Below are 26,187 nucleotides of genomic sequence, written 5' to 3'. Positions count from 1 at the left end.
ATCAGGGGATGATCAGAGAGAAATCTGCGTTTGATGAAGTACCAAGGCAAGATGTTTGGCAAATACTAGAGAAGAAAGGGAATCCCTCACAACGAATGCTGGTCATTAGCTCCATAATCCAGCAAGGGAAGACTTCTAGCATGTTTGTTATGCAAAAAGGGCAGTTTATCCCCATTGTTATTTGTACATTTATGGATGAAGTGGTGAATACATGCAAGAGAAGAACAGAAACTTCAGAAACCTAAGACTGATTTAGGGCCTGATGAGGGTTTAGACTTAGATCTCACATTTTTTCTACGCTCTATGACTGATCAGGGGATGATCAGAGAGAAATCTGCGTTTGATGAAGTACCAAGGCAAGATGTTTGGAAAATACTAGAGAAGAAAGGGAATCCCTCACAACGAATGCTGGTCATTAGCTCCATAATCCAGCAAGGGAAGACTTCTAGCATGCTTGTTATGCAAAAAGGGCAGTTTATCCCCATTGTTATTTGTACATTTATGGATGAAGTGGTGAATACACGCAAGAGAAGAACAGAAACTTCAGAAACCTAAGACTGATTTAGGGCCTGATGAGGGTTTAGACTTAGATCTCACATTTTTCCTACGCTCTATGACTGATCAGGGGATGATCAGAGAGAAATCTGCGTTTGATGAAGTACCAAGGCAAGATGTTTGGCAAATACTAGAGAAGAAAGGGAATCCCTCACAACGAATGCTGGTCATTTGCTCCATAATCCAGCAAGGGAAGACTTCTAGCATGTTTGTTATGCAAAAAGGGCAGTTTATCCCCATTGTTATTTGTACATTTATGGATGAAGTGGTGAATACATGCAAGAGAAGAACAGAAACTTCAGAAACCTAAGACTGATTTAGGGCCTGATGAGGGTTTAGACTTAGATCTCACATTTTTCCTACGCTCTATGACTGATCAGGGGATGATCAGAGAGAAATCTGCGTTTGATGAAGTACCAAGGCAAGATGTTTGGCAAATACTAGAGAAGAAAGGGAATCCCTCACAACGAATGCTGGTCATTAGCTCCATAATCCAGCAAGGGAAGACTTCTAGCATGTTTGTTATGCAAAAAGGGCAGTTTATCCCCATTGTTATTTGTACATTTATGGATGAAGTGGTGAATACATGCAAGAGAAGAACAGAAACTTCAGAAACCTAAGACTGATTTAGGGCCTGATGAGGGTTTAGACTTAGATCTCACATTTTTTCTACGCTCTATGACTGATCAGGGGATGATCAGAGAGAAATCTGCGTTTGATGAAGTACCAAGGCAAGATGTTTGGAAAATACTAGAGAAGAAAGGGAATCCCTCACAACGAATGCTGGTCATTAGCTCCATAATCCAGCAAGGGAAGACTTCTAGCATGCTTGTTATGCAAAAAGGGCAGTTTATCCCCATTGTTATTTGTACATTTATGGATGAAGTGGTGAATACACGCAAGAGAAGAACAGAAACTTCAGAAACCTAAGACTGATTTAGGGCCTGATGAGGGTTTAGACTTAGATCTCACATTTTTCCTACGCTCTATGACTGATCAGGGGATGATCAGAGAGAAATCTGCGTTTGATGAAGTACCAAGGCAAGATGTTTGGCAAATACTAGAGAAGAAAGGGAATCCCTCACAACGAATGCTGGTCATTTGCTCCATAATCCAGCAAGGGAAGACTTCTAGCATGTTTGTTATGCAAAAAGGGCAGTTTATCCCCATTGTTATTTGTACATTTATGGATGAAGTGGTGAATACATGCAAGAGAAGAACAGAAACTTCAGAAACCTAAGACTGATTTAGGGCCTGATGAGGGTTTAGACTTAGATCTCACATTTTTCCTACGCTCTATGACTGATCAGGGGATGATCAGAGAGAAATCTGCGTTTGATGAAGTACCAAGGCAAGATGTTTGGCAAATACTAGAGAAGAAAGGGAATCCCTCACAACGAATGCTGGTCATTTGCTCCATAATCCAGCAAGGGAAGACTTCTAGCATGTTTGTTATGCAAAAAGGGCAGTTTATCCCCATTGTTATTTGTACATTTATGGATGAAGTGGTGAATACATGCAAGAGAAGAACAGAAACTTCAGAAACCTAAGACTGATTTAGGGCCTGATGAGGGTTTAGACTTAGATCTCACATTTTTCCTGCGCTCTATGACTGATCAGGGGATGATCAGAGAGAAATCTGCGTTTGATGAAGTACCAAGGCAAGATGTTTGGCAAATACTAGAGAAGAAAGGGAATCCCTCACAACGAATGCTGGTCATTTGCTCCATAATCCAGCAAGGGAAGACTTCTAGCATGTTTGTTATGCAAAAAGGGCAGTTTATCCCCATTGTTATTTGTACATTTATGGATGAAGTGGTGAATACATGCAAGAGAAGAACAGAAACTTCAGAAACCTAAGACTGATTTAGGGCCTGATGAGGGTTTAGACTTAGATCTCACATTTTTCCTACGCTCTATGACTGATCAGGGGATGATCAGAGAGAAATCTGCGTTTGATGAAGTACCAAGGCAAGATGTTTGGCAAATACTAGAGAAGAAAGGGAATCCCTCACAACGAATGCTGGTCATTAGCTCCATAATCCAGCAAGGGAAGACTTCTAGCATGTTTGTTATGCAAAAAGGGCAGTTTATCCCCATTGTTATTTGTACATTTATGGATGAAGTGGTGAATACATGCAAGAGAAGAACAGAAACTTCAGAAACCTAAGACTGATTTAGGGCCTGATGAGGGTTTAGACTTAGATCTCACATTTTTCCTACGCTCTATGACTGATAAGGGGATGATCAGAGAGAAATCTGCGTTTGATGAAGTACCAAGGCAAGATGTTTGGCAAATACTAGAGAAGAAAGGGAATCCCTCACAACGAATGCTGGTCATTAGCTCCATAATCCAGCAAGGGAAGACTTCTAGCATGTTTGTTATGCAAAAAGGGCAGTTTATCCCCATTGTTATTTGTACATTTATGGATGAAGTGGTGAATACATGCAAGAGAAGAACAGAAACTTCAGAAACCTAAGACTGATTTAGGGCCTGATGAGGGTTTAAACTTAGATCTCACATTTTTCCTACGCTCTATGACTGATCAGGGGATGATCAGAGAGAAATCTGCGTTTGATGAAGTACCAAGGCAAGATGTTTGGAAAATACTAGAGAAGAAAGGGAATCCCTCACAACGAATGCTGGTCATTAGCTCCATAATCCAGCAAGGGAAGACTTCTAGCATGTTTGTTATGCAAAAAAAGCAGTTTATCCCCATTGCTATTTCTACATTTATGATAAAGATATACATTTATGATGATAATCTCACTTTTTCCATGCCCTCTATAACTTAGAAGTGGCTCAGCAGAAGGAAATCTGCATACCTAGCTTTCTTAGATATGCATTCTGCGTTTGATAAGGTACCAAGACAAGAAGTCTGGAAGGTACCAGAGAAGAAAGGGAGTAAAAATGGAGCTGTTGTTGCTTTTGCGTGGACGATCACTCAAAATACGATCATCATTTCCAATGATTACAACTACAATAAGAAAAATGGGACCTTAAAAATTATATCGATGTTATAAAAACGTAATAAAAATTTTATTAATTTATTTATTATCATTTTTTTTTCTTAACAATGCCCAACTTAAAATTAAGATTAATTTTTTTAGTACTAAAATTATTATTTTCCCCTCAAATCAATTCCTTGAAATATCACGATGTGGTTCCATTAACGAGAATAACAAACGGCGAAAACGCGCCAGAAGGAAAATTTCCATTCCTAGCTTCGATACTTCAAAGGGAAGAGCACGCTTGCGGCGGATCAATTTTAAATCAATTTTTAATTCTAACAGCGGCCCATTGTTGTTACGATCTCCAAAACGAGGTGCTTTTCGAGCCGGAGGATTTAAGAATTTCGGTGGGGAATTTGTTTTGGCGATATGGAACGAAACGAGACATTAAAGAAGTAATTGTACACGAAAATTTCACGTTGGGAAATCTCGGCTTTGACATTGCGATTTTGGTCTTGGAGAAACCGATCGAATTCACGAAACATATTAAATCGGTCAAGTTAAATCCAAAGTTGATTGGGTCGAATGAAAAGTTGAGTTGTTTAACTGCAGGATGGGGGTATAGGATGTTGGATGGTGTTATGGATCAAACTACGAATCATGGTTTGCAGTTTGTTGAGGTTAAAACGATCCCATTGGATTTATGTAAAGATATGTTGATCGATAAAATCGATGTTGAGTTGGAAAAGAAATATTATATTTGTGTTTTTACCGGGGATGGGAAAGGAACGTGTCATGCTGATTCCGGGGGTCCTTTAATGTTTAATAACGAACAAATTGGGATTTTATCTTTAGGAATGGATTGTAACAACACCCTTCCTGAATTTTATACGAGAATTTCCGAATATTACGATTGGATCATGTTTAATATTAAATTAAAATCATAAATGAATAAATGTTTTTGTGTAATAAACTAAAATTTTTTTTGGAGATGGGGGAGTTGTTAAAATTTATGACAATTTTCGTTTTTATAATATTCCTTATATTATGCATTTGAAAGGATTTAACTTAGTATTGCATATCGTGTTTATAAAAATCGCAAAAAATCGATTTTTTAACCGATTTAATCAAAATTTTCAAAAATGATTAAGAAAACTATGATCTTTCGAATGAAAAAGACCGATTTTAAAAGTATCTTTTAGTTCTTGAGATATTAATTTTTGAAGTTGAAGTAAATTCCTGATGTTTTAAAAATTTCAATTTTTACCTATCTTGTTTATAAAAATCACAAAAAATCGATTTTTTAACCGATTTAATCAAAATTTTCAAAAATGATTAAGAAAACTATGATCTTTCGAATGAAAAAGACCGATTTTAAAAGTATCTTTTAGTTCTTGAGATATTAATTTTTGAAGTTGAGGTAAATTCGTGATGTTTTAAAAGTTATAATTTTTACATATCGTGTTTATAAAAATCGCAAAAAATCGATTTTTCACCCGATTTAATCAAAATTTTCAAAAATGATTAAGAAAACTACGATCTTTCGAATGAAAAAGACCGATTTTAAAAGTATCTTTTAGTTCTTGAGATATTAATTTTTGAAGTTGAGGTAAATTCGTGATGTTTTAAAAGTTACAATTTTTATATATCGTGTTTATAAAAATCGCAAAAAATCGATTTTTTAACCGATTTAATCAAAATTTTCAAAAATGATTAAGAAAACTATTGTCTTTCACATAAAAAAAGCCAACTTTAAAAATATCTTTTAGTTCTTGAGATATTAATTTTTGAAGTTGAGGTAAATTCTTGATGTTTTAAAAATTTCAATTTTTACATATCGTGTTTATAAAAATCGCAAAAAATCGATTTTTCAACCGATTTAACCAACATTTTCAAAAATGATTAAGAAAACTATGATCTTTCGAATGAAAAAGACCGATTTTGAAAGTATCTTTTAGTTCTTGAGATATTAATTTTTGAAATTGAACTAAATTCCTGATGTTTTAAAAATTACAATTTTTACCTATCGTGTTTATAAAAATCGCAAAAAATCGATTTTTTAACCGATTTAATCAAAATTCTCAAAAATAATTAAGAAAACTATGATCTTTCGAATAAACAAGACCGATTTTGAAAGTATCTTTTAGTTCTTGAGATATTAATTTTTGAAGTTGAGGTAAATTCGTGATGTTTTAAAAGTTATAATTTTTACATATCGTGTTTATAAAAATCGCAAAAAATCGATTTTTCACCCGATTTAATCAAAATTTTCAAAAATGATTAAGAAAACTACGATCTTTCGAATGAAAAAGACCGATTTTAAAAGTATCTTTTAGTTCTTGAGATATTAATTTTTGAAGTTGAGGTAAATTCTTGATGTTTTAAAAATTTCAATTTTTACCTATCGTGTTTATAAAAATCGCAAAAAATCGATTTTTCAACCGATTTAATCAAAATTTTTAAAAATGATTAAGAAAACTATGATCTTTCGAATGAAAAAGACCGATTTTAAAAGTATCTTTTAGTTCTTGAGATATTAATTTTTGAAGTTGAGGTAAATTCGTGATGTTTTAAAAGTTATAATTTTTACATATCGTGTTTATAAAAATCGCAAAAAATCGATTTTTCACCCGATTTAATCAAAATTTTCAAAAATGATTAAGAAAACTACGATCTTTCGAATGAAAAAGACCGATTTTAAAAGTATCTTTTAGTTCTTGAGATATTAATTTTTGAAATTGAGGTAAATTCTTCATGTTTTAAAAATTACAATTTTTATATATCGTGTTTATAAAAATCGCAAAAAATCGATTTTTTAACCGATTTAATCAAAATTTTCAAAAATGATTAAGAAAACTATTGTCTTTCACATAAAAAAAGCCAACTTTAAAAATATCTTTTAGTTCTTGAGATATTAATTTTTGAAGTTGAGATAAATTCCTGATGTTTTAAAAATTTCAATTTTTACCTATAGTGTTTATAAAAATCGCAAAAAATCGATTTTTCAACCGATTTAATCAAAATTTTTAAAAATGATTAAGAAAACTATGATCTTTCGAATGAAAAAGACCGATTTTAAAAATATCTTTTAGTTCTTGAGATATTAATTTTTGAAGTTGAGGTAAATTCTTGATGTTTTAAAAATTTCAATTCTTACCTATAGTGTTTATAAAAATCGCAAAAAATCAATTTTTCAACCGATTTAATTAAAATTTTCAAAAATAATTAAGAAAACTATGATCTTTCGAATGAAAAAGATCGATTTTAAAAATATCTTTTAGTTCTTGAGATATTAATTTTTGAAGTTGAGGTAAATTCTTGATGTTTTAAAAATTTCAATTTTTACCTATCGTGTTTATAAAAATCGCAAAAAATCGATTTTTCAACCGATTTAATCAAAATTTTTAAAAATGATTAAGAAAACTATGATCTTTCGAATGAAAAAGACCGATTTTAAAAGTATCTTTTAGTTCTTGAGATATTAATTTTTGAAATTAAACTAAATTCTTGATGTTTTAAAAATTTCAATTTTTACCTATCTTGTTTATAAAAATCGCAAAAAATTGATTTTTTAACCGATTTAATCAAAATTTTCAAAAATGATTAAGAAAACTATGATCTTTCGAATGAAAAAGACCGATTTTAAAAGTATCTTTTAGTTCTTGAGATATTAATTTTTGAAGTTGAGGTAAATTCGTGATGTTTTAAAAGTTATAATTTTTACATATCGTGTTTATAAAAATCGCAAAAAATCGATTTTTCACCCGATTTAATCAAAATTTTCAAAAATAATTAAGAAAACTATGATCTTTCGAATGAAAAAGACCGATTTTAAAAATATCTTTTAGTTCTTGAGATATTAATTTTTGAAGTTGAGGTAAATTCCTGATGTTTTAAAAATTTCAATTTTTACCTATCTTGTTTATAAAAATCGCCAAAAATCGATTTTTCAACCGATTTATCCAAAATTTTCAAAGATAATTAAGAAAACTATGATCTTTCGAATGAAAAAGACCGATTTTAAAAGTATCTTTTAGTTCTCGAGATATTAATTTTTGAAATTGAACTAAATTCTTAATGTTTTAAAAATTATAATTTTTACATATCGTGTTTATAAAAATCGCACAAAATCGATTTTTCAACCGATTTAATCTAAATTTTCAAAAATGGTTAAGAAAACTATGATCTTTCGAATGAAAAAGACCGATTTTAAAAATATCTTTTAGTTCTTGAGATATTAATTGTTGACGTTGAGGTAAATTCCTGATGTTTTCAAAATTTCAATTTTTACCTATAGTGTTTATAAAAATCGCAAAAAATCGATTTTTCAATCGATTTAATCAAAATTTTCAAAAATGATTAAGAAAACTGTGATCTTTCGAATGAAAAAGACCGATTTTAAAAGTATCTTTTAGTTCTTGAGATATTAACTTTTGAAGTTGAGGTAAATTCCTGATGTTTTAAAAATTTCAATTTTTACCTATCTTGTTTATAAAAATCGCAAAAAATCGATTTTTTAACCGATATAATCAAAATTTTCAAAAATAATTAAGAAAACCATGATCTTTCGAATGAAAAAGACCGATTCTAAAAGTATCTTTTAGTTCTTGAGATATTAATTTTTGAAGTTGAGGTAAATTCTTGATGTTTTAAAAATTTCAATTCTTACCTATAGTGTTTATAAAAATCGCAAAAAATCAATTTTTCAACCGATTTAATTAAAATTTTCAAAAATAATTAAGAAAACTATGATCTTTCGAATGAAAAAGATCGATTTTAAAAATATCTTTTAGTTCTTGAGATATTAATTTTTGAAGTTGAGGTAAATTCTTGATGTTTTAAAAATTTCAATTTTTACCTATCGTGTTTATAAAAATCGCAAAAAATCGATTTTTCAACCGATTTAATCAAAATTTTTAAAAATGATTAAGAAAACTATGATCTTTCGAATGAAAAAGACCGATTTTAAAAGTATCTTTTAGTTCTTGAGATATTAATTTTTGAAATTGAGGTAAATTCTTCATGTTTTAAAAATTACAATTTTTATATATCGTGTTTATAAAAATCGCAAAAAATCGATTTTGCCTCGGCCCACATAGTACCACTAAATGCACCTCACAGCTACCGGAGAAATGCAAATCCTGCGGCCTGGAGGGACACAGTGCCTGGTCACTAAAATGCAAGAACCGCCCCACAGCTCCCATACGAGGAGTCCCTAACGTTCGAATAAAATCGGCTAATAAAAAATCTGACCAAATTTCTACAAAAACAAAAGAAACACGCATACATAAACCAATCACCATTCACGACCACATTATTGATACCTACCTCTCAAAAATTAACTCACCCAAACCACGCGATCGTCAAGAGCTTATCAATTCCCTCAAACGGAAATTTGTAGAAAACTACCAAATCGATACGATTGTCGCATTCTCTGGAAGTTACATGTACGTTATCATGATTGATCTCCAGGACACCTCTAAGCCATCTCCTACAGAACCTATCCACGGCTACCAATCCTCGATTCCGCAAGATCAACAATGACCAGCATAAAATTATTGTACGCAAACATCAACAGCTACCACCCGAAATCACACCTGATCGGAAACTACATCATTGAGAATCACATCCGTTGCGCAATGTTTGTGGAAACAAAATCGAAGTCTTCCATCACATTTAGAAACTGGACGTCAATCCAAAACCACGGCAATGTTATAAATAGAGGAGTCAGAGGAGGAGCGGTGGCTATGGGCCACCCCACGATACAATTGGGAAAATCCAACCCCCCCGCAATCAACTCTCCATTAAATAATGCACTTCATTTTTGCATCACTATCGGGACAGACTTAATACATGTTTTCTTAATTTATATCCACCCGTTTAGTAAAATTGAAGAATCCATATTTAACATGGCCTCACTGCACGACAAATGTCTCATAATTGGTGACTTCAATCCGAATCCAACCAAAAGGAAACACATAAGACATTTCCTGAATATGTCCAATTTCGTACAAATCACGACTCCTCCCACGTACGTTATGGAAAACAATCCGAACTCTACTCCTGATCTACTGTTCTGCACAAGAAACATCCGCGGTCTAATTACACAGGTAGAAGTTGTTCCGGATTTATGCTCCGATCACTTGGGCATTTTAGTTTATGTCAACGTCACAACCAACGTACCTAAACCTGTTCCGACTTTAATTAAAAACTATAAGCTTTGCGACATGGAGACAGTTAACTCAATAATGAAAGACTTCATAGAAGCACATCAGACAATCACAGTTGACACGATCTCAAGGTTTAACAAATGTCTTAAGGAGTCAATAGACAAAGCGAGCCCATCCAGAACCACCAAACACTACAGTTTTCCGCTACCCCCATTTATTATCAGACTCATCAAGGAGAAAAGACGCCTATATCGAGACTTCAGGGTATATGAAGTGCCTGAGTTGAAAAAGAAGTTTAATGAGTTCAACAAAAAGATACAGAAACTAATTCAGCAATACAGAACGGAAAAGTACATGGAAGCCTGTGACAAAATAAAAATGTGTAAAGGAAGAAACTATTGGCACGAAATTCGAAAACTATCAAGATACCAAAAGACACCTGGAACGGAGGAGCTCATTGATCCTACCGATGGCGGTGTGCACTCCAACCCTGAAGAGATTGTCAACATACACGCTGACTATCTAGAAGGTGTATTCACCTTTACCGAGGATGTTTCGTTTTGTTCCCACAATAAAAGCATTATAGATAATTGGTACGAATCCGCATTTTTGACACCGTTCGAGACACCCGAAGATGCTCTCATGTTGGAAGACGAATATTTTACTCTTCTTGGACAGGGAAAAGATACCGCTCCCGGCTATGATAACATCACAAGGAAACTGCTTAGAAGTCTAGATCTTAACATCCATGGCTTTATCAGAAAAATAATTAACTTTTGCCTTACGACTCAGCATTTCCCGCGCGACTGGAAGACGTCAATTATTACGTGTATTCCCAAGAAGGATTCTTCTCTATCTGATCCAGCCAACTATCGCCCCATTTCACTGCTCCCCGTAATTGGAAAACTCTTCGAGACGCACTTGAAGAACAAGCTCCTGGTTGCGGTATCAAAGAAAATTCCGCCTTACCAATTTGGCTTCCAATCCGGCAAATCAACGTCCCAGCCACTAACTATTCTGGTTTCCAACTTCCAGGCGGCACGTTTTGTAAAACTGAAATCTGCAGCAGTGTTTCTGGACGTCCGAAAGGCCTTTGACTCCGTGTGGCACAAAGGATTGCTGTTTAAACTGGATAAGCTAAAAACGCCATACTATCTTCTAACCCTGATAAACCAATTCCTGTCGAATCGCTCCTCCATCGTGAAGTTGAAAAATCACTCCTCCCACAGCTTCTCCGCTCAGCAAGGCCTTCCTCAGGGTTCGCCTATCTCTCCCTCTCTATACAATCTATTCTGCCACGATCTTTACAACGACAACCCTGACGCCTTTAACCTCACTGCATACGCACTACTTTATGCCGATGACACAGCATTGGTCTCGCACAGTAAGGATATCACTTCCTCCGTCCGTAAGCTGCAGACGCTCATAAACGAAACGGAAAATTGGTTCCGAAAATGGCGCATCCTACTCAATCCCACAAAAACACAATTTTTTGTCCCATTCCTTTCACCCCGCGCTCCCTCTCCCACAATTACAATACAATCAACGGCAATCTCTGTCTCACCAACCTGCAAGTATCTTGGCATAACACTTGACAGAACGCTTAAGTTTTCCACTCATGCAACCAAGGTGAAGATGAAAGTAAAGACACGCGCCAAACACTTTAAATCCCTCTCGTTCAGAGGTCGTGGAATCTCTACCTCATGTGCCTCGCACATCTACAAGACCATATGCAGGCCCATCATAGAATATGGATCAATACTGTTAAGCGACGCACCAAGAAAAACGAAGTACCACCTGGAAGTAGCGGAAAGATCTGCACTGAGATCCATCACCCGAATTAGGAACCCCCGTAATCCCCTCTTTAACCCTAGCAATGATCTGCTATACCAACTTACCGATATCCCCCCTATCCATACCCGCCTTCAATCTTTGTCCGATAAATCCATCCTAAATTTTCCTACCAACGCCTTGCAACACACGCTTATATCGCCTCGATTACTCCACCCTCGCAACAATCCACCTCTTCTCTTCCAAAAACTCCTGGCCGTCAGAGAAGACTGAAACAAGCCGCCGACTACAAAAATCACGGGCAGAAAGACCCTGGTCGGTAGCCCTATTCTCACCCCTTCACTTTTTTATTTTTGTTATATACACATATTATAGATATTTATATTGTTATTCTTATTTTTTTTATGTAGTGGGTACTGAATAAAATTTGTTTTTCTTCTTCTTCGATTTTTTAACCGATTTAATCAAAATTTTCAAAAATGATTAAGAAAACTATTGTCTTTCACATAAAAAAAGCCAACTTTAAAAATATCTTTTAGTTCTTGAGATATTAATTTTTGAAGTTGAGATAAATTCCTGATGTTTTAAAAATTTCAATTTTTACCTATAGTGTTTATAAAAATCGCAAAAAATCGATTTTTCAACCGATTTAATCAAAATTTTTAAAAATGATTAAGAAAACTATGATCTTTCGAATGAAAAAGACCGATTTTAAAAATATCTTTTAGTTCTTGAGATATTAATTTTTGAAGTTGAGGTAAATTCTTGATGTTTTAAAAATTTCAATTCTTACCTATAGTGTTTATAAAAATCGCAAAAAATCAATTTTTCAACCGATTTAATTAAAATTTTCAAAAATAATTAAGAAAACTATGATCTTTCGAATGAAAAAGATCGATTTTAAAAATATCTTTTAGTTCTTGAGATATTAATTTTTGAAGTTGAGGTAAATTCTTGATGTTTTAAAAATTTCAATTTTTACCTATCGTGTTTATAAAAATCGCAAAAAATCGATTTTTCAACCGATTTAATCAAAATTTTTAAAAATGATTAAGAAAACTATGATCTTTCGAATGAAAAAGACCGATTTTAAAAGTATCTTTTAGTTCTTGAGATATTAATTTTTGAAATTAAACTAAATTCTTGATGTTTTAAAAATTTCAATTTTTACCTATCTTGTTTATAAAAATCGCATAAAATTGATTTTTTAACCGATTTAATCAAAATTTTCAAAAATGATTAAGAAAACTATGATCTTTCGAATGAAAAAGACCGATTTTAAAAGTATCTTTTAGTTCTTGAGATATTAATTTTTGAAGTTGAGGTAAATTCGTGATGTTTTAAAAGTTATAATTTTTACATATCGTGTTTATAAAAATCGCAAAAAATCGATTTTTCACCCGATTTAATCAAAATTTTCAAAAATAATTAAGAAAACTATGATCTTTCGAATGAAAAAGACCGATTTTAAAAATATCTTTTAGTTCTTGAGATATTAATTTTTGAAGTTGAGGTAAATTCCTGATGTTTTAAAAATTTCAATTTTTACCTATCTTGTTTATAAAAATCGCATAAAATTGATTTTTTAACCGATTTAATCAAAATTTTCAAAAATGATTAAGAAAACTATGATCTTTCGAATGAAAAAGACCGATTTTAAAAGTATCTTTTAGTTCTTGAGATATTAATTTTTGAAGTTGAGGTAAATTCGTGATGTTTTAAAAGTTATAATTTTTACATATCGTGTTTATAAAAATCGCAAAAAATCGATTTTTCACCCGATTTAATCAAAATTTTCAAAAATAATTAAGAAAACTATGATCTTTCGAATGAAAAAGACCGATTTTAAAAATATCTTTTAGTTCTTGAGATATTAATTTTTGAAGTTGAGGTAAATTCCTGATGTTTTAAAAATTTCAATTTTTACCTATCTTGTTTATAAAAATCGCCAAAAATCGATTTTTCAACCGATTTATCCAAAATTTTCAAAGATAATTAAGAAAACTATGATCTTTCGAATGAAAAAGACCGATTTTAAAAGTATCTTTTAGTTCTTGAGATATTAACTTTTGAAGTTGAGGTAAATTCCTGATGTTTTAAAAATTTCAATTTTTACCTATCTTGTTTATAAAAATCGCAAAAAATCGATTTTTTAACCGATATAATCAAAATTTTCAAAAATAATTAAGAAAACCATGATCTTTCGAATGAAAAAGACCGATTCTAAAAGTATCTTTTAGTTCTTGAGATATTAATTTTTGAAGTTGAGGTAAATTCCTGATGTTTTAAAAATTTCAATTTTTACCTATCTTGTTTATAAAAATCGCAAAAAATCGATTTTTCAACCGATTTAATCAAAATTTTCAAAAATGATTAAGAAAACTATGATCTTTCGAATGAAAAAGACCGATTTTGAAAATATCTTTTAGTTCTTGAGATATTAATCTTTGAAAGTCTTGATTCTTGAAAGTCTTGAAAGACATGCGGCTAAATCCGAATGTTTTTAGTTCTCGATCTAGTGTTACTTCTAGTATTGCACTAACACTAGCACTATCACTTGAACTAACACTAGACCTAGAACTAGAAACATTCGGGTTTAGCAGTGCGTCTGAAGCTCGAATTTTAAAGTTGTTAGGGGTGAGTTTATTAAGAGAGCAACCGTCGACCCATTTATGTGGAAGCCATTAATTATACCGCGGCCCTTTGTGCGTTAATTAAGTGGCCGTGTTCGGAAGGATTGGCATTCTTGGTGCTCACCAGCGGAAACTCTTGCAAAACCGGCCTTTATGCCGAATCAATTTGTCATCATGAGGGGTCACCGATCGATAACTTCCTTCCACATCATATCGTTTTCATGAAATAAATTAATTACATATAATTAGAAATAGTAAGCGTTATTAAAAGGGAAGATTTTCTTTTTATTATTGAAAAGAAGTTTTTTTAATCGTTTCTAACAAACATAATCCCCTCTAACGAACCGCGGTGGCCTAACAATATAAATGATAAATTAAAGCTGGACAACCACGGCGACGGTCGACAATGGCCACAACAAGGTGTAAGAAACGGCGAGCGGATGAAGAAAGGGCTCAAGTGCGCGAACGGGGCCTATTTTGATCGGGAATTTTAATACGATTGTCGTTGAATTTATTGTTCACGCACGACCGAACTTAACTCCGAGTTAAGAACCCTATTAGACAGATGATAATAACCTTTTTTAGACCCACCTCAATCCTAACTTTAATTCATCAATTAAATAATTTCCATTTTTTTTTATTTTAAAATCTACTTTTTGTCGATTTTACAGTTGCAAAGCGGTTACCAGCGGGATTACCCATTTAAGAAGATCGAGCAAACACGTCTTTTCCTTTCGTAAGTACGGACATATTTCTCTTTTTGTTATAGATATACGACGATTCGCCTAATTGAAATCGGGAGCGATTTTAATTGATTCGCGACGTGTAAAAAAACCGAACTCGCGGACGCGTTTTGCAATTAACCGCAAAGTGCGGCCATTTTACCAATTAACGTGCCCCGATCTCGTATAAATATTAATACGATGATAAATGTCAATGCTGTCGACGATGTGGAATGTCGTGGCTGCGGACAGCGGCAATTAAGCCAACATAAGTCGCACATTTCATATTCAAATCCGAAGACGAATAGAATCGTGTAAGATTGTGTAGGTGGAAACCTCTACGTTACATTTTAATCATGCCACTTTTTATATTATTCTTAAAAATAACAATTGTATAACAAAAATTGAACTAAGCATGCTTACGTCATGTTCTACTGTGCGGAATTTCGTTCGCGTTGTTGCTAATTGTATCTATTAAGCTTAATAAGAACCAAAAATGCTTTAATTTGATACCAAACATGATATGTATGGGTTAAAAAATAAAAAAGTTATGTTAGAAACTGTCAAATGTCAAAATTAAGTATAACGATATTTTGATAAATATTAAAACGATCTTAATAAGAATGAGAAATGCTTTAATTTGATGCCAAACGTGATACATTTGGGTTAAAACATAAAAAAGCTAGCTTAGAAACTGTCAAATGTCAAAATTAAATAACGTTTTTTTGATAAATACTAAAACGATCTTAATAAGAGTTAAAAATGCTTTATTTTGATACTAAATATGATATGTTTGAGTTAAAAAATAAGAAAGTTAGGTTAAAAAATGTCAAATGTCAAAATTAAATATATCGATTTTTTGATTAATATTAAAATGATTGTAATAAGAATCAAAAATGCTTTTATTTGATACCAAACACGATATATTTGAGTTAAAAAATAAAAAAATTAGGTTAGAAATTGTCAGATGTCAAAATAAAATATAACAATTTTTGATAATTATTAAAATGATTTTAATAAGAATCAAAAATGCTTTAATTTGATACCAAACATGATATATTTTGATTAAAAAATAAAAAAGTTAAGTTAGAAATTGTTAAATGTCAAAATTAAACAACGTTTTTTTGATAAATATTAAAACTATCTTAATAAGAATTAAAAATGCTTTATTTTAATACCAAATATGATATGTTTGAGTTAAAAAATAAGAAAGTTAGGTTAGAAACTGTCAAATGTCAAAATTAAATATAACGATTTCTTGATTAATATTAAAATGATCTTAATAAGAATCAAAAATGCTTTCATTTGATGCCAAACACGATATATTAGGGTTAAAAAATAAAAAAGTTAGGTTAGAAACTGTCAAATGTCAAAATTAAATATAACGATTTCTTGATTAATATTAAAATGATCTTAATAAGAATCAAAAATGCTTTCATTTGATGCCAAACACGATATATTAGGGTTAAAAAATAAAAAAGTTAGGTTAGAAACTGTCAAATGTCAAAATTAAATATAACGAATTTTTAATAAATATTGAAATGGTCTTAATAAGAATCAAAAATGCGTTTATTTGATACTCAACACGATATGTTTGCATTAAAAAGTAAAAAAGTTAGGTTAGAAACTGTCAGATGTCAAAATTAAGTATAACGAAATTTTGATAAATATTAAAACGATCTTAATAAGAATGAGAAATGCTTTAATTTGATACCAAACGTGATATACTTGGGTTAAAAAATAAAATAGTTAGGTTAGAAACTGTCAAATGTTAAAATTAAACAATGTTTTTTTGATAAATATTACAACGATCTTAATAAGAATCAAAAATGCTTTATTTTGATACCAAACACGACATATTTGGGTTAAAAAATAAAAAAGTTAGGTTAGAAACTGTCAAATGTCAAAATTAAAAATAACGTTTTTTTATAAATATTGAAATGATCTTAATAAGAATCAAAAATGCGTTCATTTGATGCCCAACACGATATGTTTGCGTTAAAAAGAAAAAAAGTTAGGTTATAAACTGTCAAATGTCAAATGATGGCCATTTTTTTGCTAAAAATTAAGATATCTCGATAACAGTTGAAGATAAATAAGTCGAGTTTGGGTTCATTTTAAAAGATTTTTAATTTTCTCTCCATTTATATTAAAAAAAGAACAATTTTATAAGACGGCTGAACACTGCTAAACCCGAATGATTCTAGTTCTAGGTCTTCTGTTAGTTCTAGTGTAAAACTAGAACTAACGCTAGACATTTTTATTCTAATATGTTATTAAGCTTAATAAGAATCACAAATGCTTTAATTTAATACCAAACATGATATATTTTGATTAAAAAATAAAAAGTTAGGTTAGAAATTGTTAAATGTCAAAATTAAATATGAAGATTTTTGGATAAATATTGAAATGATCTAAATAAGAATCAAAAATGCTTTCATTTGATACCACACATGATATATTTGTGTTCAAAAATAAAAGTTAGGTTAGAAACTGTCAAATGTCAAAATTAAATATAACGATTTCTTGATTCATATTAAAATGATCTTAATAAGGATCAAAAATGCTTTCATTTGATACCAAACGTGATATATTTTGATTTAAAAAAAAAAGTTAGGTTAGAAACTGTCAAATGTCAAAATTAAATATAACGATTTCTTGATTAATATTAAAATGACCTTAATAAGAATCAAAAATGTTTTCATTTGATACCAAACACGATATATTTGGGTTAAGAAATAAAAAAGTTAGGTTAGAAACTGTCAAATGTCAAAATTAAATATAACGATTTATTAGTAAATATTGAAATGGTCTTAATAAGAATCAAAAATGTTTTATTTTGATATCAAATATGATATGTTTGAGTTAAAAAATAAAAAAGTTAGGTTAGAAGCTGTCAAATGTCAAAATTAAACATAACGTTTTTTTGATAAATATTAAAACGATCCTAATAAGAATCAAAAATGCTTTCATGTGACACCAAACACGATTATGTTTATATTAAAAAATAAAAAGTTAGGTTATAAACTGTCAAATGTCAAATGATCGCCATTTTTTTTTTGCTAAAAATTAAGATATCTCGATAACGGTTGGAGATAAATAAGTCGAGTTTGGGTTCATTTTAAAGGATTTTTAATTTTCTATCCATTTATATTAAAAAAAGAACAATTTTATAAGAAGACTGCTAAACCCGAATATTCTAGTTCTAGGTCTTCTGTTAGTGCTAGTGTAAAACTAGAACTAACAGTAGACCTAAAGTTTCGGTTATTATCATATTTGCACGCATTTATAACAATTTTCGGACTTTTAACGCAAAATTTTGTTCTAATAACGTTTTAATCGAAGAATTGTGCGTGTCATTCGCCTCCGCACTGGTTTTCGTTTTACAAAGAGAACCAATTAAAAAAAAATCGGCTCGGTAATAAGCTACCGAGTGTGATGGGGTGTAAAGGGGGGAACTCCCCATTTCGACAAATTAAAGGACACCCACTGGGCGCGATTCTCGACCGTCCGGGGCTCTAAATAGATTCGTTTACAATTGACATCGGCCCGAAACGGCTCGCGACGTGTTTAGTCATTCTTGAGCACAAAACCCCCAACGGAGGACGGTGACTACGCTCGTTCTCTCGATTTCGACACCATTTAATCGAGACTTGAAGAGAACTGGGATCCTTGCTGAGAAGACTTCAAAACGAAACGAAATCTCCTCGATGCACGTGTGATTACAATATTAATTATAAAAAAAGATTAAATTGAACATTAAATGTTTATCTTTCTTTTTTATTTTATGTAGGCGTAACTTTATGCGTTACTTTCTTATTAATGTGCGAGTTAAAATATGTTTAAAATCCTTATTTATTACGTTTTAGCAACAAATTTTTATTTAAGTAAGTACATTTTTGTTAAATCGATTTAAAAATATCAAAAAAATTTTTAGCTTTTCAATGGAAGCTAATAAAAGATGAATCGAACACTAGAATCATGCAAGGTGAGCAATCCAAGGAAGGAATGTTTCCTTATATGGCGAGTTTAATGCAACTTAGACAACATTTATGTGGAGTATCGATCATAGGGCAGTTTTGGGCATTATCTGCCGCTCATTGTGTGTACGATATAGAAACCGGAAACATAGCCGACGATAAACTCCTTTCAATCGCCGTCGGGAATATCCATTACAGAAATGGAATGATCCATCAAGTACAATTAAAAATTCTTCACGAAGGGTTCAACATAAACGAGCACGTCAATGATATAATGTTAATAAAAGTGATACTTCCTTTTGTGTTTTCAAAAACGGTTCAACCTCTCAAAATTTATCCATATCCAATCGACGATTATGAAACCCCCGTCGATGCCATTGTTGCCGGTTGGGGTTTAAACGAAGAAAGTTGGAAAAGAACCACTCCTACGGCAACACCTGAAATGCGTTTCGCAGAAGTTAACACAATCCCTTTACCTTTTTGTAAAACAGTTTACTCGATGGCAAATGAAACATTTTCACCTTCAGATTCGCATATTTGTGTTTTTACAATGGTAGGAAGGGGAACTTGCACCGGAGATTCCGGAGGACCTTTGGTAACACCCGATGGACAAATTGGAATTTTATCGGTTGGCGGAAGTTGTGATAATACCATTCCTGAAATTTATACGCGAATTTCTAGTTATTATACTTGGATTAAAAAAGCTTTGGGTGATTTTAATCCTGTTTGTGAACATATCAAAACATTATTATAATAAATTTCACCAATTAAGTTTAATGTTCAAAAAAGAAAGATTATGATTCTTAAATTATGCAAAGTATTTGATCGTGGGGTAATTTTATTTTATTTGATCAATCGCTAGTTTCATAAATATTATCTGTGATATCACTCAATATCAGCTCTAACCTCTCTCGATGATCCTAAATGAACCTAACTACTTTCAATCTGCTCTCTTACTTAACTTAACATCAGCACTAACTACTCTTATTACTCTTTTTCTTCTTTCTCTTCCCCAACATGTTCATATGGTGGTGTTGGGAGATGGCCTCACAATCTGCGTCACTGTTATCATCTCATAGAGATGTCGTCTCAACCGGCTATGTTTTTCCTGCAACTTTACGCTTTCACTGCCACAGGTAAGTATGAACGCTTTCTAAATCTTTGTCTTGGCCTTCCGACTTACTTCATCCTTTCTAAATTAACACCAACTCAGAGCATAATAAACCTTGGTAGCCTTGTCCATTATGTCTCTGATCTCTTCAATGAGGTTGCCTATCTGGTGGATTTTCATGGTCAGATATTGATAGCTGCTGATTTGGATGAGAACTTGACCAAGCTAAGGCTAACCACTCGAGTACAGCTTGTTGCAATTTCCTCTCCGACGCTGTGTTGAAAACTACATCATCTAGCTACATCTTCTTATCTTGCATGTTTTCACTACTTCATCCATAAATGTACAAATAACAATAAGGATAAAGTGTCCTTTTTCATGACGAACCCACTGGATAATGGACCTAATGGCTTGTATTAGTTATGGGAGAGTCCCTTTCTTCTCTAGTACTTTCCAGGCCTCTTGCCTTGGTACCTCATCAAACGCAAAATTCCCTCTGCTTCTCAGTTATATAAAAAAAATGAGATATCAGGCCTCCTGCGTTCAAAGTTATGAACACGCGTCTACTAACGTACACCGCATCCGATTAACACGACTGAGCACGCCCGAGTTCGGACATAGTTAACCAAATTCTTAATAAGAGTCAATTCAGAAATTTTTTTTGATTATAATGGTATTCTTTTTTTGACATAAATGGATAAAAAATTAAAAATCCTTTAAAATGAATCCAAACTCGACCTATTTATCTCCAACCGTTATCGAAATATCTTAATTTTTAACAAAAAAAATGACGATTTGACATTTGACAGTTTATAACCTAACTTTTTTACTTTTTAACGTAAACATATGGTGTTTGGTATCAAAGCAACGCATTTTTGATTATTATTAAGATCGTTTTATTATTTATAAAAAAAATGTTGTTTAATTTTGACATTTGACAGTTTCCAACCTAACTTTTTTACTTTTTAACGCAAACATATCGTGTTGGGTATCAAATGAAAGCATTTTTGATTATTATTAAGACCATTTCAATATTTATTAAAAAATCGTTATATTTAATTTTGACATTTGACAGTTTCTAATCTAACTTTTTTATTTTTTAACCCAAATATATCGTGTTTGGTATCAAATGAAAGCATTTTTGATTCTTATTAAGATCATTTTAATATTTATCAAAAAATCGTTATATTTAATTTTGACATTTAACAGTTTCTAACCTAACTTTTTTATTTTTTAAGCCAAATATATCACGATTGGTATCAAATGAAAGCATTTTTGATTCTTATTAAAATCATTTCAATATTTATAAAAAATCGTTATATTTAATTTTGACATTTGACAGTTTCTAATTTAACTTTTTTATTTTTTTACCCAAATATATCGTGTTTGGTATCAAATGAAAGCATTTTTGATTCTTATTAAGATCATTTTAAATTTATCAAAAAATCGTTATATTTAATTTTGACATTTAACAGTTTCTAACCTAACTTTTTTATTTTTTAAACCAAATATATGACGTTTGGTATCAAATGAAAGCATTTTTGATTCTGATTAAGATCATTTCAATATTTATAAAAAATCGTTATTTTTAATTTTGACATTTGACAGTTTCTAACCTAACTTTTTTATTTTTTAAGCCAAATATTTCACGTTTGGTATCAAATGAAAGCATTTTTGATTCTTATTAAGATCATTTTAATATTTATCAAAAAATCGTTATATTTAATTTTGACATTTAACAGTTTCGAACCTAACTTTTTTATTTTTTGAGCCAAATATATCACGTTTAGTATTAAATGAAAGCATTTTTGATTCTTATTAAGATCATTTCAATATTTATAAAAAATCGTTATATTTAATTTTGACATTTAACAGTTTCTAACCTAACTTTTTTATTTCTTAAGCCAAATATATCACGTTTGGTATCAAATGAAAGCATTTTTGATTCTTATTAAGATCATTTCAATATTTATAAAAAATCGTTATATTTAATTTTGACATTTGACAGTTTCTAATCTAACTTTTTTATTTTTTAACCCAAATATATCGTGTTTGGTATCAAATGAAAGCATTTTTGATTCTTATTAAGATCATTTTCATATTTATCAAAAAATCGTTATATTTAATTTTGACATTTAACAGTTTCTAACCTAACTTTTTTATTTTTTAAGCCAAATATATCACGTTTGGTATCAAATGAAAGCATTTTTGATTCTTATTAAGATGATTTCAATATTTATAAAAAATCGTTATATTTAATTTTAACATTTGACAGTTTCTAATCTAACTCTTTTATTTTTTAACCTAAATATATCGTGTTTGGTATCAAATGATAGCATTTTTCATTCTTATTAAGATCATTTTAACATTTATCAAAAAATCGTTATATTTAATTTTGACATTTAACAGTTTCTAACCTAACTTTTTTATTTTTTAAACGTTGTTACAAACTAAAAAATCTTTACTCTAGCAAAATGTGTGTTTTAACTGTTTTATGATGTGATAAAATTTATGATACGCGCCTGCTCGTGTTAAAAAAAGAAATTTGCGTTAAAAATCCGAAAATTGTTATAAATGCGTGGAAATATGAAATATGAAATTTAGGTCGTTTTGCGTATCGTGTAGCCTCAAGTATCTTGTTGCCGGCTCGATCGACTGACCGATGGATATGATATGGGAAATTGGCAACAAATTATGTCCCACAGACGATCCGAACCGTGACGCACACTCAACACGGACCATTGAATACTTAAGGTCCATTCTTGTTGCGCGAGACCCGCTTGTGATTCTCGATTCTTTCGAAGCCCCACTTTAAGGTATTGCTTACGTTGCACCAAAAGGGCTTTAATTACCTACGCGATCGAAAAAACGAACAATCTTAATAAACAAAGTTTAATTCAATTTATAAATGTGTTGGCAAATTATTTTTTCTAAGTTGATTTAAAATAATTTCGGTGGTAACGATTTTTTTGAGCCGGTTTTAATGTGAAACCAGGTGTCCACGATCACGTAATGGGTGTCGGCCACTGTCTTGATATGGACAGGTCGAGGCGGGAGGTCCAAGCCATCAGAAACCCAATACCGCGATCGCTCTAATCGAATTTTACGCATAACAGTTTAACGGCCAAGTATCCGAGGACGCGAGGGCGAGGTAAACTCCTTTAAAATTTAAATATTTTTACCACCTCTACTATTTTTTCTTCAATAAATAAATTACATATCTGGATTCTAAGTAGAGATGTTATAAACTAATATTTTTAGGGAACTTGTACAATATATAAATAACACTTGCATTCATCTGGATATGATAGACAATAGATGATAAACATGTTGGTTACTAGAGTGCTGGTGCAATTTATAAGAATGTACGTTTAAAACTTAGGAAATAAGTCACTGGAAGTCATCTGGAATGTTTTTGAACATTTCTTGAACTGATTTAAAATATTTTGGAGCCTACAGTCTTTCGTTGATCTTATTTCTTGTGTTATAGTTGTGATTTATAGCTCTTTGCATATTTATGTGTCTGTGATAGTGTTTGAGAGAAAATTGGAGAACTTATTGTAAGTGAAGAGTGTTGGATATAAACGTGGTTTCTTATCAATTAGTATCTACTCTCAACATATCTAAGGTTGTATCATAGCTCATTCCCCAGACAATGATTCCGTAGTTAAGAATAGAATCTACTGTCTTTATCTGTATTTATGTACTACCAGTTTCTAATGATGCAGCATACATCACAAAATGTCAAAATTGGACGATTTTTCTTAATAAAATCAACTATAACGTAAGTACTAAAAGTGATGGAGAAAAATGTTATGAATAAAAAACATTCCTAATGCTTCAATAAATCACAGTTCACAGTTATTTCATCTTTATCTATCACCAGTTTCTAGTGATCTAGCATAAATGACAAAATGTCAAAATTTGATGATTTTTCTTAATAAAATCAACTATAACTTAAGTACTAAAAGTGATGGAGAAAGATGTTATGAATAAAAAACATCCCTAATGCTTCAATAAATCACAGTTCACAGTTATTTCATATTTATCTATCACCACTTTCTAGTGATCTAGCACAAATCACAAAACGTCAAAATTGTATAATTTTTCTTAATAGAATCAACTATAACGTAAGTACTAAAAGTGATGGAGAAAGATGTTGTGAATAAAAAACATCCCTAATGTTTCATTAAATCACAGTTCACAGTTATTTCATATTTATCTATCACCACTTTCTAGTGATCTAGCACAAATCACAAAACGTCAAAATTGGATAATTTTTCTTAATAAAATCAACTATAACGTAAGTACTAAAAGTGATGGAGAAAGATGTTATGAATAAAAAACATCCCTAATGCTTCAATAAATCACAGTTCACAGTTATTTCATATTTATCTATCACCACTTTCTAGTGATCTAGCACAAATCACAAAACGTCAAAATTGGATAATTTTTCTTAATAAAATCAACTATAACGTAAGTACTAAAAGTGATGGAGAAAGATGTTATGAATAAAAAACATCCCTAATGCTTCAATAAATCACAGTTCACAGTTATTTCATATTTATCTATCACCACTTTCTAGTGATCTAGCACAAATCACAAAACGTCAAAATTGGATAATTTTTCTTAATAAAATCAACTATAACGTAAGTACTAAAAGTGATGGAGAAAGATGTTATGAATAAAAAACATTCCTAATGCTTCAATAAATCACAGTTCACAGTTATTTCATATTTATCTATCACCACTTTCTAGTGATCTAGCACAAATCACAAAACGTCAAAATTGGATAATTTTTCTTAATAAAATCAACTATAACGTAAGTACTAAAACTGATAGAGAAAGATGTTATGAATAAAAAACATTCCTAATGCTTCAATAAATCACAGTTCACAGTTATTTCATCTTTATCTATCACCAGTTTCTAGTGATCTAGCATAAATGACAAAATGTCAAAATTTGATGATTTTTCTTAATAAAATCAACTATAACTTAAGTACTAAAAGTGATGGAGAAAGATGTTATGAATAAAAAACATCCCTAATGCTTCAATAAATCACAGTTCACAGTTATTTCATCTTTATCTATCACCACTTTCTAGTGATCTAGCATAAATGACAAAATGTCAAAATTGGATGATTTTTCTTGATAAAATCAACTACAACCTAAGTACTAAAAGTGATGGAGAAAGATGTTATGAATAAAAAACATTCCTAATGCTTCTATAAATCACAGTTCACAGTTATTTCATATTTATCTATCACCAGTTTGTAGTGATATAGCAAATTCAGAAAATGTTAAAATTGGATGATTTTTCTTGATAAAATCAACTACAACCTAAGTACTAACAGTGATGGAGAAAGATGTTATGAATAAAAAACATTCCTAATGCTTCAATAAATCACAGTTCACAGTTATTTTATATTTATCTATCACCAGTTTCTAGTGATCTAGCATAAATGACAAAATGTCAAAATTGGATGATTTTTCTTAATAAAATCAACTACAACCGAAGTACTAAAAGTGATGGAGAAAGATGTTATGAATAAAAAACATTCCTAATGCTTCAATAAATCACAGTTCACAGTTATTTCATCTTTATCTATCACCAGTTTCTAGTGATCTAGTATAAATGACAAAATGTCAATATTTGATGATTTTTCTTAATAAAATCAACTACAACCTAAGTACTAAAAGTGATGGAGAAAGATGTTATGAATAAAAAACATTCCTAATGCTTCAATAAATCACAGTTCACAGTTATTTCATCTTTATCTATCACCACTTTCTAGTGATCTAGTATAGATGATAAAATGTCAAAATTGGATGATTTTTCTTAATAAAATCAACTACAACCTAAGTACTAAAACTGATAGAGTAAGATGTTATGAATAAAAAACATTCTTAATGCTTCTATAAATTACAGTTCACAGTTATTTCATGTTTATCTATCACCAGTTTCTAGTGATCTAGCATACATCACAAAATGTCAAAATTGGACGATTTTTCTTAATAAAATCAACTATAACGTAAGTACTAAAAGTGATGGAGAAAAATGTTATGAATAAAAAACATTCCTAATGCTTCAATAAATCACAGTTCACAGTTATTTCATATTTATCTATCACCAGTTTGTAGTGATCTAGCATAAATGACAAAATGTCAAAATTGCATGATTTTTCTTCATAAAATCAACTATAACGTAAGTACTAAAAGTGATGGAGAAAGATGTTATGAATAAAAAACATTCTTAATCCTTCTATAAATTAC

The 26,187-nt window shown here is 31.0% G+C and overlaps 2 protein-coding genes across 2 annotated transcripts; both read left to right on the top strand.

The window, feature by feature from the left end:
• The first annotated feature begins 3,632 nt into the window (after positions 1-3,632).
• Positions 3,633-4,468, top strand: LOC111417737 (chymotrypsin-1-like). The gene has a single exon (XM_071195303.1). It carries the CDS (start codon positions 3,633-3,635, stop codon positions 4,452-4,454), a length of 822 nt encoding a protein of 273 aa, XP_071051404.1. The 3' UTR covers positions 4,455-4,468.
• A 14,148-nt stretch (positions 4,469-18,616) lies between these two features.
• Positions 18,617-19,593, top strand: LOC111417758 (chymotrypsin-1-like). Its single transcript, XM_071195173.1, has 2 exons — positions 18,617-18,710; positions 18,761-19,593. The coding sequence occupies exons 1-2, from the start codon at positions 18,662-18,664 to the stop codon at positions 19,555-19,557; spliced, it is 846 nt and encodes a 281-aa protein (XP_071051274.1). The 5' UTR covers positions 18,617-18,661; the 3' UTR covers positions 19,558-19,593.
• The last annotated feature ends 6,594 nt before the right edge of the window (positions 19,594-26,187 follow it).

This window comes from Onthophagus taurus, chromosome 3, assembly GCF_036711975.1.
Source record: "Onthophagus taurus isolate NC chromosome 3, IU_Otau_3.0, whole genome shotgun sequence".
NCBI classification, from domain to species: Eukaryota; Metazoa; Arthropoda; class Insecta; order Coleoptera; family Scarabaeidae; genus Onthophagus; species Onthophagus taurus.
Note: the sequence above shows the minus strand (reverse complement) of the source record. Positions and strands in the feature narration are given on the sequence as shown.